Source organism: Equus caballus, chromosome 8, assembly GCF_041296265.1.
Source record: "Equus caballus isolate H_3958 breed thoroughbred chromosome 8, TB-T2T, whole genome shotgun sequence".
Classification (NCBI taxonomy): domain Eukaryota; kingdom Metazoa; phylum Chordata; class Mammalia; order Perissodactyla; family Equidae; genus Equus; species Equus caballus.
Genome location: NC_091691.1, coordinates 87,146,995 through 87,166,092, shown reverse-complemented (window position 1 = coordinate 87,166,092; position 19,098 = coordinate 87,146,995). Strand labels below are relative to the sequence as shown.

At 33.5% G+C, this 19,098-nt stretch overlaps 1 protein-coding gene across 26 annotated transcripts in view; it reads right to left on the bottom strand.

The window, feature by feature from the left end:
- The window catches only part of RELCH (RAB11 binding and LisH domain, coiled-coil and HEAT repeat containing), a 114,728-nt gene that overhangs the window by 25,285 nt on the left and 70,345 nt on the right, over window positions 1–19,098 (bottom strand). For 18 of the 26 annotated variants that reach the window (XR_011421089.1, XR_011421088.1, XR_011421086.1 and 15 more), the window contains 7 exons: window positions 18,349–18,496; window positions 14,251–14,407; window positions 12,964–13,087; window positions 11,101–11,149; window positions 8,955–9,034; window positions 5,306–5,412; window positions 3,950–4,049 (listed from right to left, as the gene is read on the bottom strand). Coding sequence is in view for 19 of the 26 variants with exons in the window: in XM_070221135.1 (XP_070077236.1) it covers window positions 3,950–4,049; window positions 5,306–5,412; window positions 8,955–9,034; window positions 11,101–11,149; window positions 12,964–13,087; window positions 14,251–14,407; window positions 18,349–18,496 (765 nt within the window). In the remaining 7 variants the exon portion in view is untranslated. The remainder of the gene's footprint in view (window positions 1–3,949; window positions 4,050–5,305; window positions 5,413–8,954; window positions 9,035–11,100; window positions 11,150–12,963; window positions 13,088–14,250; window positions 14,408–18,348; window positions 18,497–19,098) is intronic. The other 8 variants (XR_011421090.1, XM_023647921.2, XM_070221131.1 and 5 more) reach the window with 1 other exon arrangement.

The window sequence follows — 19,098 nt, the reverse complement described above, 5'->3', positions numbered from 1 at the left end:
GGAAATAAATTTACAAACTGCACAGAAAAATTCCCAACCTTTTATATCATATAGCTTTCTTGTTTGAGGCACAGAGACACAATGCAGCCGTTGGAAAGCATTACATGTGGGAATCAGATCTGGGTTCAGACTCTAGCTCTCCCTTTATTAGCTATGTGGCCTTGGATATATTACATAATCTCTTGAAACTCAGTTTTTTCATCTGAAAACGGTGATATTGTCATCTACCTTAAAGGATCATTGTGCTACTAACTGCACACAGTATACTTAAATATTGTGTCTAACAAAGGCTAGGCATTCGAGAAATGCGAGTTTAATCATTACGACTACTCCCAGGATACAAGATTTGTGATATATTTGGAAAAAGAAATTATTAATTAAAAAATTTTTTTGGCTGGTCCAAGTAGTTAACATCTACAAACAGTTCTTTGTTTTGCATTTCTCTAAAAGGTCAAATAAAAAAAACATAATCAGACCCATCTCTATAATTTAATCATAAATGATTCATTTAGCAACCTAAACTGGAGAACAAGAGAACAATATTGAGCAGTATGTATTTTGTTTTTATAAAAATTACTGAATTTTATGAGCTCAACAGAGAAGGGTAACATCCTAATCCTACATTCTCAATTTCAGAAGGTAAACACCAATTAATCCTAAATGCTAATCAATCTGTTCACCTTGCTATGGAACAATCCTCATGGAAGATGGAAGATGCCATGGAATTTTCAGTTACGAAAACCCAAAACTGTGTGCATATGTTAACACATTCCTCCTACATAACACATCAGAGAGAGCAGAACTCACTTTATATAAAGATTCTTAGTTTTACAATAATGCATTGCCATTTAACAACTGATTCACTTCAGAATCTATTTCAGTATTCTAAAATAATTTTTATAAAAAACCATGGATAATTAGGTAGGAATAAAATGACAAAAGAACTTTTGTTACTACCTTAAACATTACAGACGTCCTGTAGAAAGAAATAAGTGGAAAAAGTTCAAATATTGTTAAATAAAACTTTCTTCTCTGTATCATTTTATAAATAAGATAGCTTAGATTTGAATCCTAAAGTGTATCCTGATGTCTGTTATCTTGTGCCAGCCAAAAAGCATTAAGAAAAAAACGATAATCTAGGGGACAAGTTAATTTTTCATTGCTCTGGCATTTTTAAGTTTAATTTCTTTATTAAGCTAGAAAATCAGAAAGCAAAATTTAACAGGTACCAGTTATTACACACTTTACACACGATATAGCATTTCATCTTAAAATCTGATGAGGTAAGTACAATTATCAATGTTTTAACAGATGAAGAAACTGAGTGTTAGAGAAGTTAAGTAACTTGTCCAGGGCTTCAGAGCCAATAAGAAGTGGAGCTAGAAAATGGACTCAGTCACATTGTCTTAAAAGGCCATCCCTTTTTTGACTTGTCGTCTAATGTTACATGCTTAATTTCCTTGTGATTGATATAAGAAATCATTATATAAAGTTCTTTTCCGTATCTTTTGGGAAATCCATTATGTTACACTAGGAGTCACATGATAAAGTCTCTTTATAAACCAATTTCAATAATAATTTACTATTTCAAAAAGTAATACACTGTCTTATTTAACGATGAGAATAACATGATTGATTGGGTTTCCCCTTTTAGTCCTGCTGTATGAAAACTCAGAGCTAAATTCAGTTTCAATTTCACTAAGTAACTCCTATTATGTTCCTGATATATCCATTTCTCACTTTCTTTTCAAGTTTCTGGTCGCACATTACAAAATTTTTTTCTTTTTAATTTTAGATGTCCTTTTTTTATATTTTTATTTTGAATTAACTCATTTTGAGGGAAAGCAGGCACAACTATAAATAATATAGTATTGCTATCCATAGAAGTCTTATGAAATATTTATTCTTTTAACACAATTTTGTACAAAATAAGGGTCCCTGACAAAAATGTAACTTTAATTTTTCCTGATGACTTTTACTGGCATGCTCAGTGAAAATTTTTTATCATAAATGAACTTGAAAAAATATTGAAATAAGTCTCTCAAATTAGACTTAGAAGTTCATAATCAACCCGAGAGAACACAGAAAACTGCTTAAGCAGAGGCATAGTTTCCAGACCAGCACTCACAACACAGAAGCCAGAACCAGACAAGAGCCACGTGTAAGAAATAAGGTCAGAAAAACCCAAAACAAACATAAAAGGGAGGATGCTTCATTTTACTTATTTATTTTCATTTGTATGGTATGCTTCACCAATGCATACATACATTTTAGAAACAAATGGTTTAAGAGAAAGAAATTGCTTTTATGGTCTTAGAATAAAATCCTATGAAGAGGGTACATTAAAGAACGAGCTCTTCATTTAAAAGGATGCTTTTTCATTTTGGGGGAAGGACGAGCTAAAGAAAGATTTTGTTCTTTCATGGTAATGACTCTTTATTATCATACTGAATAATCAAAAATTATTTATACCCAAAGTAATTTATACTAGACATCAAACTGAATTTTTAATTTGGCATTCACCTTGACAAAGAACACTTGATTATAGTTTTTTTAATCAAATATTTATAATAACTGAAGGAATAACATGGACAGAGGATTTTCAATCTCCTGATAACAATGGAACTTTTTTAGATTTCAAAAATCTATTTTATATATTTAAAAGTTTTAGAAGGTATATATTTTAAATAGGTAAGTGCTCTAGCCTTTAAATTACAATTTATCTTAAACTGTAGAAAAATTCTGAAATTCAGGAAGTATTCAATTATCTAATCTTTCTCTGGAACTAAATACTTTAAGATATTTTAAGAATCACATGCATATTAGGGACAATTTTAGTTTGAATAAATATATATTCCTTAAACTATTACACTATTTTGTGAAGTGACAGCATAGATTAAAAATCAACAATAACGATAATGATAGTTAACATTTATTATGCTCTTATTATGTGCTAGACACTGTATTAAGGGCTTTATAAGTATTAATTCACTTATTAACAAAAATCCTTTGGGATGGATACCTATTATCATCTTCATTTTGGAGATGAGGAAACTAAGGCACACAGAAGTCTGACCTTGCCATCAATTGGCAGAGACACACTAAGCCCAGGCAGTCTGGCTCCACGGCAAGACTCAGGAGCAAGAAGAAACACTCTAAACTAATTTTAGTGCTCAAAAACAAGTCCTATCACAACTAGAGGGACCCACAACTAAAATATACAACTGTGTACTCGGGGGCTTTGGGGAGAAAAAGGAAAAATAAAATCTTAAAAAAAAAAACAAGTCCTAGAAATATCTATATATAAACATACCAGGCTATGACATAATTTCCTCCATGATGGGTACAAAAGACAGGTATTTCAATTGTCTTACTTAACTTGGGTAGGTGGCAATTTAAGAAAATCTAGTTAAATTATACCAACAGTCTCTTCTCTCTTATAAGTCTATGGGCAGTTAATGAATAGGGATGTTATACCAGCTATGATGTGTGAGGGAATAATGAACTAGGAGGAATCAATAAAATAAATATTTCCATAATCGCAATAACTGATTTTTCAGTGCTACTCATGAATCCAACTATCTTTTACAACTTTAAAGATATCCTACATTGTTTTAGTTTAGTTTAGTAGCCATTTACCTCGGTAACAGAAAAATATAGTTAGAAACATTTACAGAGGATGGGAATTAAAATAAGATTTAAAAGAAAATTTGAGAAATGGAACTAACAATAGAATAACATCCAAGGAACCAATAAGGCTGGAAACATTCTTAATATGTCAAAGCTAAATCTCTGCCCCATCACACAGTCCACAACTAGATACCGTTCAACGCCATGAAATAGACATCAATATAGCACAGTTTGCAAAGGCTTTTCTTTTTTAAACATCCCCTTCCCCCTCTTCCAAAGAAAATCATAATCTGAACCAGCAGAAGCCTTGTTCCCATACCTCAAACATTCTAGCAGCAGTGCACCTCACAAGTGCTGACGTGTGGACAACACCATACCATAAGACAGTTAACAGTAATTCGTGGTAGGCTGGATTTGCACTGAAAGAAAAACAGTCAGTGTTAAAAGTGAGAGCCACAGTGCCTTATGGTGTACTGAGAACTACTACATTTATAAGGAAGATCAATGATAAAAATATATGTAAAACATATGTAATTAATTACTGTGTATGGTTTAATAAGTTATATCCAAGAGTCTTTAAAAAAGGAAGTCACCTTATAAAGCTCTAAATTTTTAGCATATTCAGGAATTATACTTTTAGCTTCTCTAAGCATTTGCAATTATAATAGAATTTTCAACTCTTTAATAGCATAAAAGTTAAAATTATTAAAAAAAAAGAAAAAGAAAATTTACCTAAGAGAAAAAAGAAAGAGTACTGGACTAAGAGTCAGATGGATAAGTTACAATCTCTGCAAGTCTTAATTCCTGCATCTATAAAACTTGGGGAAGTCGGGCCGACCCTGTGGCCTAGTGGTTAAGTTCACACACTCGGCTTTAGTGGCTAGGGGTTCACCAGTTTGGATCCTGGGTGTGGATCTACACACTGCTCCTCAAGCCATGCTGTGGCAGCATCCCACATAGAAAAACTAGAATGACTTACAACTAAGATATACAACTATGTACTAGGGCTTTGGCGGGGGGCGGGGTGGGAAGAAAGGAAGATTGGTAATAGATGTTAGCTCAGGGCCAATCTTCCTCAACAACAACAACAACTTGAGGAACAAATTGAGGAACAAATTGAGGAAGCAATACATGTCCTATTTACACCATATGGTTGTTGTAGGATCAAATAAGATCAACTCAAATCATCTATATGGAAGGGTTAGTTGGTTGTGAAGTCTATCCAAATGCAAGATAGTATTTTTAATAAAGGCATAAGCCTGTTTTCAGTAAAGAATGAGATAAAACTATGCTAGCAGCTAGATGATGTGATTATGAGCAGGACTAGGCAAATCAAATGGAATGGAAAAAGGAGCCTGATCAGCTGGCTTTCACTTGGGGCTCCTTTTTCAGTTTTGGGAAATTAAATCTTTTACAAATCTGTACTTATTTCTCCACCTGCTTCAAAGAAAACATATATCTGTACCCTTCCCCTCACTCTTTTATTACAATGTATTGATTACAAAATATTAAGAATATACAAACAAGCAAAAACAAAAAACAAAAAAAACTTAAGTCACAAAACCAAGAGATTTGGTGTGTATGCTAATCTTTTTAGACTAAAAATATGTACTCTATAAATCCAATTTTAAAACTTTATATGACTTTACGAAAACTGTAAAGCTATTATTTTTACCCCAGTTCCACAAAAGAAGCCTTCAGGCTATCCAGAGGAGCATGAGACAGTGACAGGAGGGTCATTACATCTTCTAAGAATCCAACTAACAGTTTTCGGTCTTCTTCCTACGGAGGAAAAAGACTGATAACGAACTTCCAAGCAACCAAGGAGAACCAAAACCACAATTTCCTATTTATAAGCAGAAAACTTTACCAAAGGGGAAATAGCCAAACTTGGAAGCATTTTAATTAAAGATATTTAGTAAGCATATTATGCTTACAATAATATGAGGACAAATACTATGTTGATTCGTAGGTTTAGACCTGTGCTGTCCCATATGGTAGCCACTCACCACATGTGGTTACATTTAAATTTAAATTAAATATGAAGTAAAATAAAAGCTTCTGTTCCTTAGTTGCACTCGCTACAATTCCAGTGCTCACTAGCCATGTGTGGCTAGTGGCTACCTTATTGGACAGCTCAGATATAGATTATTTCAATCACTGCACAAAGTTTTATTAGACAGTCCTGATTTAGAACATAAAAGGGTATATTCTTTCATTAAAATTTACCAATTCCAGCTCTCATTAATTTTGGCTCTAAATATTTAAATACAAACCACTAAACAGTTATCCCCCTAATAGTAGAAAATCGATTTCCAAGAAATTATCTTCGCAATATCTTAGTGGTGAGAAGCTGAATGTGTGCTGAACTATAGAATATTGCGTTCTTAAAAGAAATAGCAGCACCCTTGATTAAAAAATAATCTATATTTTTCCTAGAACTCTCATATGATTCGGCAATTCTACTTCTGGGTATTTATCCAAAGGAAATGAAAACACTAACTCAAAACGATATCTGCACCCATGTTCACTGCAGCATAAAAAAAAACTATATTTTTCAAACTTTAACAAACCATTATTATTTTCATAATCAGAAAACATTTTTCTTACACAACACTCTATCAAAAAACGTGTTAGAAAAAGTGAGTCTGCTAAATTAGCAAAGTTAAAAAAATAACTGTATGTTAAATTAACCTGAATCTGTAAGGGAAGAGAATCTGACATTCTATCAGGAAATAAAATATAATAAATTAGAGTCAAGTTTTTTGTCATTAGGGATATATCAGATCAACAATAAACAGCTTCTGGATATATCAATAGATCCGTGAGGAAGACTGGATTACCACCTACCATTTTTTTCTACACAGTCAGGTTAGTTTAGAATGAATGAGGCAGAGATAAAGAATTGACAAAAATAATAATCAGCATGAACACAGGATGGATAGAGCAGTTTTAGAAGATGACAGCCTACTTAATGAAAAGCTTAGACAGTGACAGAGAGCATTACAGCTACACTGAAATAAAGATTTCACTCATTTTTAATTGCCTGAGATATCAAATATAGAATATTCATATATTTGGAAAACAAACTGTAAATCTGAAAAACCCTAAGTGTGAAATAAAAGTTATGAAATACACTTCTAAATGAGCATGGATCCTTTTGATTTGAAAATTTACTACAATTCAAGTTCTCATTTTTGAAATCTCAAGAAAAGTAATATTACTTTTGTATTTGAGTCAAAATAATTTTTGTTTACCAAAGCATTCAGGAAAGTGACTTTTACCTTAACAGAAAATTCTCAGTAACAGAAATATTAACTGCTGGTGTGTGCTTCCTAAAACAAGTAACACTGGCAACCTACACAGCTGCCTCAATTCACACGTAACAACTGAAAAGTTCTTATCTCTTTAGATATTTGGGCTTCATGATAGTGACTCAGAAGACACGTCCTTATTCATTTCTTCAATGAATCTATCCTGAGGGCCAACTATGAGGCAAATCTTGTACTTGGTCCTTTATTATGCTTTAAAATACTATTTATGGGAGCCAGCCCAGTGGCGCAGCTGTTAAGTTTGCACGTTCCGCTTTGGCGGCCCAGGGTTCACTGGTTCAGATCCCGGGTGCGGACATGGCACTGCTCATCAAGCCATGCTGTGGCAGGCATCATAAAATATTACTTATATTTTATATGGCAGACATATAAAATAGAGGAAGATGGGCACAGATGTTAGCTTAGGGCCAATCTTTCTCAACAAAAAGAGGAGGACTGGTGACAGGTAGTAGCTCAGCGGTAATCTTCCTCAAAAAAAAAAAAAAAGAAAGAAATACTATTTATGGTCAAAATCAGCATACTAACCAAACTTCCAGGGGTTAAAAAAATATTGACATCACACTTGTTATTATGCTGGAATAGCTTCCAAAATTAAAGAGAGAGGAGAATGCTATGCATACTATTGTGTCTGGCAATGTGCTAGGACTTAATTTCCATGAATTTAAAAGAACAATAGAGACAGTCTGTTAAGGTTAAGAGACTTAAAATATCCTACACAGAGATTCTGTGTGTATCTATATTATGAAGTAGTCTTAGAAACTACTGTAGAAAAGAAAAGTTTAAAAGAATACTGTGCTACTTTAACAGAGTTGGAGCTTCTATTACAAGGTATCATGTGATGTCGCAGAACTGTATTTAATACTGTGAGATGGCTCAAATCTGTTTCAGAAGAAGAGTGCAATACATATGAATTTCTTTACTTTGAGTTCAAGGAAATGTTATTAGACATTAATGAAGGAAAATTCAAGAAAAAAGGTCTTCCTTTTTGATTCTCATATTCTAATTTCTAAAAATGCTTTATCCTGAGTCCGTATTTTCTCACTTTACTGGCGGGACTACCTCACACTTCAAAATGACTGATATGCCTTAATACATGTCATAATATGTTATTTACTTAAAACAATGTTAAGGTGAGTATGGCAGTCTGTTACGCTGGTGACCATCAATGAACCACACTTCCTGGTTCGCGCCCTTCTTTAGTTCCTCCTCTTGAATCTGAGCTGGGGCTGTGACCTGCTTTAACCAACAGAATGCAGCAGTAGTGATGTGCTAATTCCAGGCCTAAACCTTAGCTGAGCAGATTCTGCTTTTGCACTTTTGGGAGCCCTGAGGCACCACATAGTAAGTCTGGCTCTACTGCTCCAGAGGCCCTGTGGAGAGAGAGAGGCCCAAGGACTACAAGGAGACTGAAGGCCAGCCATCCAAGCTGAGTCCTCTGCCAACCAACCAGCTGCATGCAGCAAGAGTGACCACCAGCAAGACTATCAGAAGAGACACCTGGCTGAGCAAAGCCCATGAGCAAATAAAACAATTAAAATAAGCCCTTATGTTTTGAAGTAACTTATCATGCAGTAACAATTAAGAAAAACAAAGTATTATTAAAAAGCAGTTTGCTAAAAATGGCGACAGAGTATAGTATTCTCCGGTGTTCTGTAGTTTGCCTCACCTAACAGGTATGATTTACTTATTGTTTAAATAAGAAGTCATCATGAAACACACAGAAATTCCGCGAAATAAGTGAAACCCAACATTTTTAACAAAATATCAAGAAGCACAGTCTTTAAATTTATTTGTTCAATGGCGATTTTACTTGGACTTATTCAAATATGCTCTCCACTATAAATTATTTATTGAATAAAATGAATAAATACATTTTGTTTCCCTTATGAGTAAAATTTTCACTTATACATACATTAAAAAAATATTCTATTAGGTATCTTTGTAAACAGAGAGTGCTTTTACATTTTCTAGTAAAAGGACTTTTTCCCTTACCTGAATATAACATGTAAGGACTCCTGTTGCATAAATGGGGACAGTAGCTTTAGTGAGGACCCCATTTCCTGCTGAGGAATCTAAAATCATTAAAACAATTTTAAAAATCCGAGCATGTTTTAAATGTAAAGCAAAAAGTCATAATGCAAATTATATTTAAAATTACAACTGGTTACAAGGCTTACAAATAAATATTATCATTACTTCGGAAAATATTTTGATTAAAACACATATCCACTGGTTATTGTAAAAATACAACATAATACTTTTTATAGAGCCATTAGCATAAACATTTTTGATAGATGGGAAAAAACTTTGGTAACCAAAATGAGATGCTATACTTCTAAGTCCAGAACCAGAAATCAAGGCTTTCTTTGAGAAGCTCCCAAGGGTCCATATAAGCAGGTCTTTATAAAATTTTTGCCTTCACTTTGTAGTATTCAGTAAAACGTAAAGGTACTTAGTTAAAAGGAAGTGCCTAGATATATATTATTTAATCTGCTTCCAGAGATGCGATACTACCTAGTTTCCAGTACTAGCCTAGTTCCAGAGCCCCTCCTGAATCCTCTATAGGGATTTCAGCCAGAAAGTACCCTGACTATTTTCATGGAAGATGGAGGAGTCAGGTTAAGTAAAGCAGGGGACAGGTGAGTGCCCCGTGACTACAGTAAAATAAGAGATTTTCTTATGTAGTACTTGTATGTGATTTCAAAAGGAAAATTCCACAGATGATATGACAGCTATTATTCATAGCACCAACAGCTCTTGCTTACTGATCTTTAGGCATTGTTTTAAGTGCTTTATATTTGCTTCCATGTATTCAAAATTGTGTTATTACTTTTTTCTATTTTTATATGGTCAAATTCTTTTCAGAAAGTAGTATATAAAGAAATTAAGTTAAAAAGATGTATTTAATTCACTGGTCTGAAGAATTTTAGCAAAAAGAAAGTTCCATTTTCATATCAATTAGTATTTGAGGTTTGTTTATTCTCTTGGTAAGAGCAATTTTTTCTTTAGGGGAGTACTGATGTTGGTTAAGTGTAACTCTGGTAGTTGGGAGGTAAATCTGAGGCTAGGAACACAAGCTTAACTTGAATTCACAGATATGGACTGTATATACAGGGGCTAATAATCACTTCCTATATAAACAGCTAAACATTCATAGCTAACTAATAATTCTAAAAGCTGTCAATTTCCAAAATATGTAAAAATTCTTTACTAATTTATCATCAGAATAATTAATTAAACAGATAATACTAAGTATTAGGCATTCCAAACATTTAACCCTTTAGAAAGCTATTAAATATAAACTTGGAGAAGCATTTGTCAAAAAAACAAAACACAACTCATCAATGTTTTCAAACTTAAAAGAAAATGATTCATTTATTTATTCTCTATCTCCAAGGACAGCCAAAAATGGAGTTCTCTAGATGACTCAAAAAAAAAAAAAAATCAAATCACTAAGGTTGAAGTGAGATAAGAATTATCTATACACTGAAAGTCAACCAAGTTAAAAAAAAAAGGAGTGGGGCTATACATTTTTTTCTCTAAAATATTCCACCATTTATTCCTAGAAACTAGAAAAATACACAAGGACGTAACATCCACACATAAACGAGTCCCTAGGCCAGCAGTGCTATAACTAGATTTCTTAAGACAGATGAGTGAAAACTATCAACAGAGCGGCTAGAGCCTCACATTCAAGCCTGTAGTTTCTTTAAGATCTCATGTTTCTTCTTCAAAACATATATGCATATCTTGCATTCTATTCCATTGTTTAATTTTTAAAAGTTTTAAATAATTATGAATTGAATGCTCTTTATTTTGTAAATTTCAGTTATCTTGAATATACCACTTCAAACCTCCAAGGGTACAAGTATTCAGTTTGAGAAGCTCAGCCTTAGGTCAATTAGATTACAATGAAAGTAGATATTTACAATCAAATTGACAAAGATTAATCTCACTGCCACCTCACAGGAAGGATATTAGAGGCGACACAGTTTTAAAACCAAGAACTCCATAGTATAAATTTTCCTTTTCAATTGTGCTTGTTAGTTCGTTTATACAACTTGCATATAATGAATATAGTATTCTTCCTTAGTAAAGAGATTCAATTATTTTTAAAAGTAATAACAAACAAACTTACCAATGTTTTCTTCAGACAGTCTTAAAATCTCCTGGAACTGAGGTTTTACCTAAGCAATCCAAAGAAAAGATCCAAAAAGTCTCAGGTTCAACGGACCAATCAATGATTAAACAAATAAAATGTTTATGGCTGCTACTACTACTCTTTATTTTGCTTTATAGACCATTGATTCAAGTGGTCAGAAATGTAATAATTTTAAGAGACTAGGATAAAAGAAGAATAAAGTTACTGAAATTAACACCTTTAGAGAGAAAATATTTTAAAAATCAATTCAGATCAGCAAGTATATTCTGAAGGGCCTTTGGTTTCCTTCACTAAATTAATTTCCAAAATGATTTTAAATTCTTGAAATACTACCTCCTAAAATTGAACTTGATGATAGAAAGGTTATGTAGGTAGATATTATACGATTAGAATTATTGAAAAAAAAATCTGCTGTATTTAAAAGGAATAAAAAGGAAATTCCATTCATTTAGGGCATTCAATAAGTAACATATTCATCATGTGATATCCATCTGCTTAGATTAATCTTTTATTTTAACTTCCTTAAAATTTAAATTTAAACATCAAGTACAGAATTTAACTTTAATATTTTAAGTTAGAGCAAATGTCGTTTCAATTTTTTATTATTAACATTATATAAGATTTCAGGCCACTGAAGTCAACCACTTATTATTAAGTGCGAAAGTGGACTCCTATTTGCTTTTGCAAAAATAAATAGTAATAATAGCTTCTTCTTTTGGAGATGTCAAACAATTTTTGCCAATATTAGTAAGAGTAAACTCAAATTCCATTTGTTTAGTAATTAGACGCTAGTAAAAATGATCTCGCTTCCTCCACAGTAACATCAAGGTCTGATCTTTGCCCTCCTAATGGCAGGTCAGGCATATTAACTTATATATTCAACTTAAACTGAGGTGAAGATTAAAGATTAATCTTTAATTAAAAGATTAATCTACAGAATCATACAGAAACAATTTCTTCATTTCACACACGAAAAAGCTAAGCATAGTTAATTATTTATTATAGATCACAAATATAACAGGGCCGTAATCCATTTTCTGAATTTTCTTCAGTTCACTATACCAAAACGTTTGGCTTTAAATGTTTCAATAACTACAGATTCAATAAGAAAGAGCTGCACAAAATTCTTACCTTTTAAGTGTCTTTATTAACATTTGATTATAGCAACTACATCTTTTTATGTTTTTATTAGGTCTGTAAAGAACTGGCTTAACAATATGCTATGAAGACAAATGGATTAACAAAATTAAAGAAGAAACTGGAATCTAACGACATTCCAATTTTAACATCTAAAACTACAAACTAAACTGGCTAGGCAAATGTGACAAACAATACTTTTGGTAGTGACTGAAATATGCAGTATTTATCTCAAATTTCCATGTTACTCTAAGAAGCTGGCATCCTAGCAGGAAGTCTTCTATATAAGTAGCTTTGGTCCCACAATCGCCTGAGGTTTTGAGCAAAGTGGGCTGAGCAAAGAGCTGCTTCCTGAATCTGTGGTAGATGGTAAAGTACCAGAAGCATAATCAAAGAAGTGCAGTTGAGTTCCCTAGCTGATAATTCCTATGCTGGAGATCTTTGAGATATTTACAGTGAGGAGGTCTTATATCAAATTCTGAATACAAACTAAGTTTAGGCTAAAGCATCTTCTGAAAAATCAATAAACGTAAGAATAATACTGACTAGAATTTTCTTTTACTATCATAGTTTTATAAGACATTAAAAGATAATTAGAGTAAAAGAAGGGCTCAAGCTTTTATTTACTCTGTTACAGTTTAATTAACACATTACATTTCAACGTCTCTTGCATATAAGAAAATATGGAATACAAGTTTTTACCTTAGTGTTTGTAAAAATTTTGCCAAATGTCCGGCAAAGGCGCCAGAAAAATCTGGAGAATTCATGGACACAGGCAGTTGAAGTAACATTAATTCTGCCAACTATTTCTATAAGTTGTGGCAACCTGAATATGAAAGGAAAGAAAAATAGGTAGGGGATACACATAAATTACTATTTCCTTGCCAATTTCTGAAACAATGCAAATCTAACAACCTTTTCTGTTTTGCTTTTCATAGCCAGTAAAATTGGAAAGCAAAAGAGTTGTTTGGAACCCATTTTTGGGGGTGGGAAGAAGAGGGGAGGGAGCCTTTGAAAAGGTCTTAAGTATACATTCTACTGTATAAACTTATTGCAATAAAATATATGAAACCTTAATGGTAGAGTTCTGAGTATAGAGTTAATGAGACTTAAATCAATGTATTTGATGCTCTGTATAAGAGCATGGCTAACATGGCATCCATTTCACCCTCAAAAATGAGAAGTCTGGATATAGTTTAAAATCCATCACCACTATTAGACAATAAGCCAGCAGACAGGTCCTTTTTCAATTTATTTTTTGGTGAGGAAGATTGGCCCTGAGCTAACATCTGTGGCCAATCTCTCATTTGTTTTTTTAAGATTGGCACCTCAGCTAACATCTGTTGTCAACCTTCTTTGTTTTCCTTCTTCTCCCCAAAACCCCCCAGTACATAGTTGCATATTCTAGTGGTAGGTCCTTCTGGCTCTGCTATGTGGGACACCACCTTAGCATGGCTTGATGAGTGGTGCTGGGTCTGCACCCAGGATCCGAACTGACGAAACCCTGGGCCGCCGAAGCGAAGTGTACAAACTTAACCACTCAGCCACAGGGCTGGCCCATCTTTTATCTTTTTTCTTTTTTCTCCCCAAAGCTCCAGTACATAGTTGTATATCCCAGCTGTAAGTCATTCTAGTTCTTCTATGTGGGATGCTGCCCTAGCAAGGCTTGATGAGCAGTGCATAGGTCTGCACCCAGGAACCAAACCAGTGAACCCTGGGCCGCCAAAGCGGAGCATGTGAACTTAATCACTTGGCCATGGGGCCGGCCCCCAGATAGGTCCTTTTGACATAATATAGCAGTACCATCTTCATAGATAAATAACTACACATCCAATGGTGTAAATCTCCTCTCCTAAAGAAGTTTACCATAGATGATGCCAAGTTATATCTTGTTATATTTTGTCCATCAGTGCCCAGGCTAAATATAGTGAGATACCTTCCATTCAACTGACTGAGGTGTACCAAATAAACATGGAGGTAGTAACTTACAATTGATTGACAACCCATAGTAAACTCTCCCAGCCTGTTGTACCCTCGTGTTCCAGCTGGTGGTCATAAAGTTGCAGTAGCACTGCCAATTGCTCACGACTTCCAATAATAGTAGACACATCTTGAAGAGGCGACATAGGCCGAGGGAACCTAGTCACTATAAATAACAGAACAAATTTAACAAAGCTCAAAAATTAAGAAGATTTTATGAGACTAAATAGTTAATAAACAAATACTGTAATGAAATAGTTTGCTAGTGAAGAGTAAATTTTCTTTTAGGTTAAATTAAAATTGGTCCAACGATAACATCTTAGCTGAAATACAGATTTGAATTTGATTTAAAACAAATAGAAATACTGTAATTCCACCAGACTGTTTATTTCAATGAACTAGTAAATATGATAACATTTTCCCTTCAGGGAGTAAGAAACTAATAGGTCAACAGCAGGGAACAAATTGTTTACTACCAGAGAATAATGATATAAAATACATTAAAGCTTGAGCTGAACAGGCTTCTTAAGTATTTAATCTCCAATATTGAATGCTTTATTTAAAAAAGACTTTCATAGTTTGATAAACATTAAGTTAACACAAAGTATTAAAACCAGTGACCAGTAAGATAAGGCAAAATGCATTATAAATATTATAACCATGGTCTCATGTATACACTTTAAAAGTTCTGGGGGAAAACTGAAAAACGTACTTTTAAAATTATATAAATAAAACATGAATATACACTAGTATATTTTAAAGTTTGAACATATCAATAAAATTTGTGATCCTATAGATCATAATTAGATCCCTAAGTCACACTTCTTGGATGGCTGTTAAGTGAATAATGCAGGCCAACAGCTCATTAACTGTTAGTCAGAAACTCCTAATGACCCAACAACTACTGTGTAGAGGCTAACAGCCTAAAAAGACACAAATAAGGATGCATTAATATGTTTCTCAAAACATATTAATGGCTTAATGATAATATTAAACTTAAGAAAATATGAAACACACTAATTTTAAAAATACTCAAAGACAAAATTAAGATTGTCTTCCTATGCTGCCTAGGCTTTTAACAATATATTAAGTACAGATAAAGGTTATCCCTTGCTAGCTGAACTCTCCTATTTGCTATCATAATATAAAAACAAACAAATAAATGAACTTGGGTAACATGGTATCCCTCACTATCTGAGGTTTCTGCTCAAGTTCTCACTATTCTCAACCCAGGAGTTAAATAGATTTAGATGGTGAGGGATATTTGTACTTCATATTTCTATATCATGTCAAAGCATATCTGATATAAGTTCAAACAGGGTTATATCACATTGGTCACAATCTGCTATACTATGATGGAATGAATGTTATTCCTTCAAAAATAATGACAAATTATTGAAAACCAATGGAATAGTTAAAAGTAAAGTAGAAAGTCAAGATTTACGGTAGGAAAAGTGACATTCAAAGATTTAAAGCTAGGTCCAACAGAGGCAAAGCAATGTCAAGAAATAAGCAATTACTTGGATAACTCAGTTATTACATACAAGCAGTCAGAATGGTCTAGGAGCCTCAAACACTATTCTATTTAACAGGATTTTTAAAAATTTGAGCATCTAACTTAAAGCAATACAGAAAGGTCCCCAGAATGTCATTTTTTTTTTAAGATTTTATTTTTTTTCCTTTTTCTCCCCAAAGCCCCCTGGTACATAGTTGTATATTCTTCATTGTGGGTCCTTCTAGTTGTGGCATGTGGGATGCTGCCTCAGCGTGGTTTGATGAGCAGTGCCATGTCCTCGCCCAGGATTCGAACCAAAGAAACACTGGGCCGCCTGCAGCAGAGCGCACGAACTTAACCACTCGGCCACGGGGCCAGCCCCCAGAATGCCATTTTTAATAGTGTGGCAAAACATCAGCATTTTATCGTCAACAAAATAACCACAGTTACACAGCAATACAACAGCTGTTATGACTCTTTAATGTATTTCCCTCTCACTAGAATGTAAGCTCTATGATGGGAGAGATTCCTGCTTTATTCATGAGCGTATCCCAAGTGTTTAAAATAGTGCCTGACATAAATATTAACTAACACTGTGGAGTAAATTGGTAATAAAAATATTTGTGTGTGTGTGTTTCCATCATTTAAAAGAAAACAAATCTTTACTTATATAAATTATATCCCAAATTATATGGATGTATATAAAGACAGACATAGTTATATAGACCTTAAATAAGGATATAATACGTCCTCATTTATAATAAATGCATTATAACCTAGATGTGAGTACAATAACATTAACATTTATAGCTACTGTTAAAAGTCAGAGAATCAAATTAAGTCAACTAGAACTGAAAATAAAAAATTATTTTTGGTATGATGAAGACATAACCACAAGAAAAAGTCACATAAATACTAGAAAGAATATGTTCAGGATGGTAAAGCAGTTGTTTTGAAAATTTTGTAATCTTCAGCATTTCCTTGGCAACGAGCAACATTCAAGAATTATTTATTAAATAAATGGATGAATCAATGATAGCAAATGTTATGAGTTGAACTGTGTCCCTCACTGCCCCCCCCAAATTTCATATGTTGAAGTCCTAACCCCTAGAACTTCAGAATGTGACCTTATTTGGAAATAGTGTTTTTGCAGATATAGTTAGATAAGATGAGGTCATACTGATTAGAGGCCCCCTTATAAAAAGAGGAAATTTAGATACAGAGACACACACACAGGAAAAAGGGAATATGAAGCTGACAGCAAAGACTGGGGTGATGTATCTACAAGTCAACGAACACCAAAGATTGCCAGCAAACCACCAGAAGCGAGGAGAGAGGCATGGAACAGCTTTTCCCTCACAGCCTTCGGAAGGAACCAACCCCATTGACTCCTTGATCTTAGACTTCTAGCCTTCGGAACCGTGAGACAATAAATTTCTGTTGTTAAAGTACTCTGTAGTACTTTGTTATGGCACCACAGCAAACCAAGACAGCAAGATAGAAAGAGACAGAGGGGGAATAAGAAAGATAGGAAAGTCCCTAGGCAGAGGAAGTGCCTTAATGAGCGAAGGGGCAGAACCTGAAGTAGCTAGCTGTGAGCTCTTTATTAAGACTTATCTTAAAAGTTTGAATTTTCATCTCCTCAATAGTATCATTTTAAAATATTAAACTAACTCTACCCCATTCTCAATTTTTGAAGTTAAACTGACATTCAAACAGTATATACCATTTTTATGTTGTGCTTTGTGTATCCCTGGACACACTGTTTCATATCCCAAAGATTATAGGTAGCCCACAGTTTACTTTATATGAAAACTGCAATTCTAAAAACACTATCTGTTGATGTTCTTCATGTTATAATTCTTTTGGTTGTCAGAAGCCAGTAAGAGATAAGGATAATTTCACAATCTGCAAAAGCTGCAAAGAGATTTCATACATAGTAATAGCTTGTCTATATCCATTTATCCTGGGGGTCAGGTTTGGTGGGGTTACCAAATGCCACGGATCAAAGGTCACTTACTGGTTAGCTGGACGATGGAGATAGGAAAATACTGGCTATTACTATCAATTTCATGTATTTCTGAAAATAACTCATCTTCCTTCTTTGGAAAAAAAAAAATTCTGCTGTATATGCTTATATTCCTATCAAGGACATAGTAGGAAAGAGTAATTACATTTACTTTCCCCTACTGAAAATAAGATGAAACACCCAGGGAAGAAAAAATGTAAAGAAAGTGGAAATGACAAGGTTCATAAACTGGCACTGGTAACTGTTAAGTGAATCTTTTAATTGATTCAGCTCTATTAATAAAAAAAAAAACACATTTATTTCATCCACTGAAGAAAACATTATAAATAGACTATAGATTAAGAATGGAAAGAAAGTGTAAATATTATAAAATAATACCACGAGGCTTATCCATAAAAGATGAAGCCATATAGTTTACCTTAGATATCATACAATCTATGACCATGAGATTCCACAAATATAATATATTTTAGTAATTACAGTGTCATAAAAAGTGATTTTTAGAATTTTAATCAAGAACATTTCTTTGGGAAGCTAAGCTGCTAACGTTCTACATCTTTCTTTCAGAATTTAAGTTTAGTACCTTCTATCTGTGGCACTTCACCATGAAGTTTGGCTTTGCTGGAGAAAGGAGCATTCTGTAGCACTAATGCAAAGAGAGATGGGATCAAGGACTGCAAGGCAGAAAGATACATGTGGAGCTTATGTTCATCCAGCCCGTGCTCTCCTTCCTGAAACATAAGGAGGTAGAAGCTAATTTTAGTCTTTGGAAATTATGTATTTATGACGTCCTTCCTTACTGTGGCAAATAAGAAAACATTAATGACCTATGTGTTAGACTCATAGCATAACACCTAATGGAGATGTCCATGAATCTTAATTTCTCCAAGAATGTGAAAATGTGAAGAAGCTCTAAGGTACGTCTAAGTAACGGAATCTTTTATATGGAAAACTTTAGGGTGGACATCAGTCATTTCCATTTGTATGGAACTTCTTTACAGGGTTTTTTTTCTTTTAAGAGGGTCTTATCTTTTCAAATTTTCTAAGTTTAGGATAAAGAAATTAAAGCAAGCCACAGGAATCATTTAACTGCTCAACTATTAAACCAGCAGCAGTGCTTGCTACTTTCCCTCTCCTACTTCCTGTCTTCTTCTATAGATTTGCTGACATCTGTATTTGATAGCATTGAAAGCACTTTAAAATAATTCAACACATAGATAAAACCTAAGAGAAGAAATTTCAAAAGGAAACAAAAGAAAGAGATAGAGAAAAAAAAAAGAGTGAAAGGATCAGCATGGTACACAGAAACCAAATATTAAAGTGAAAAATAGAA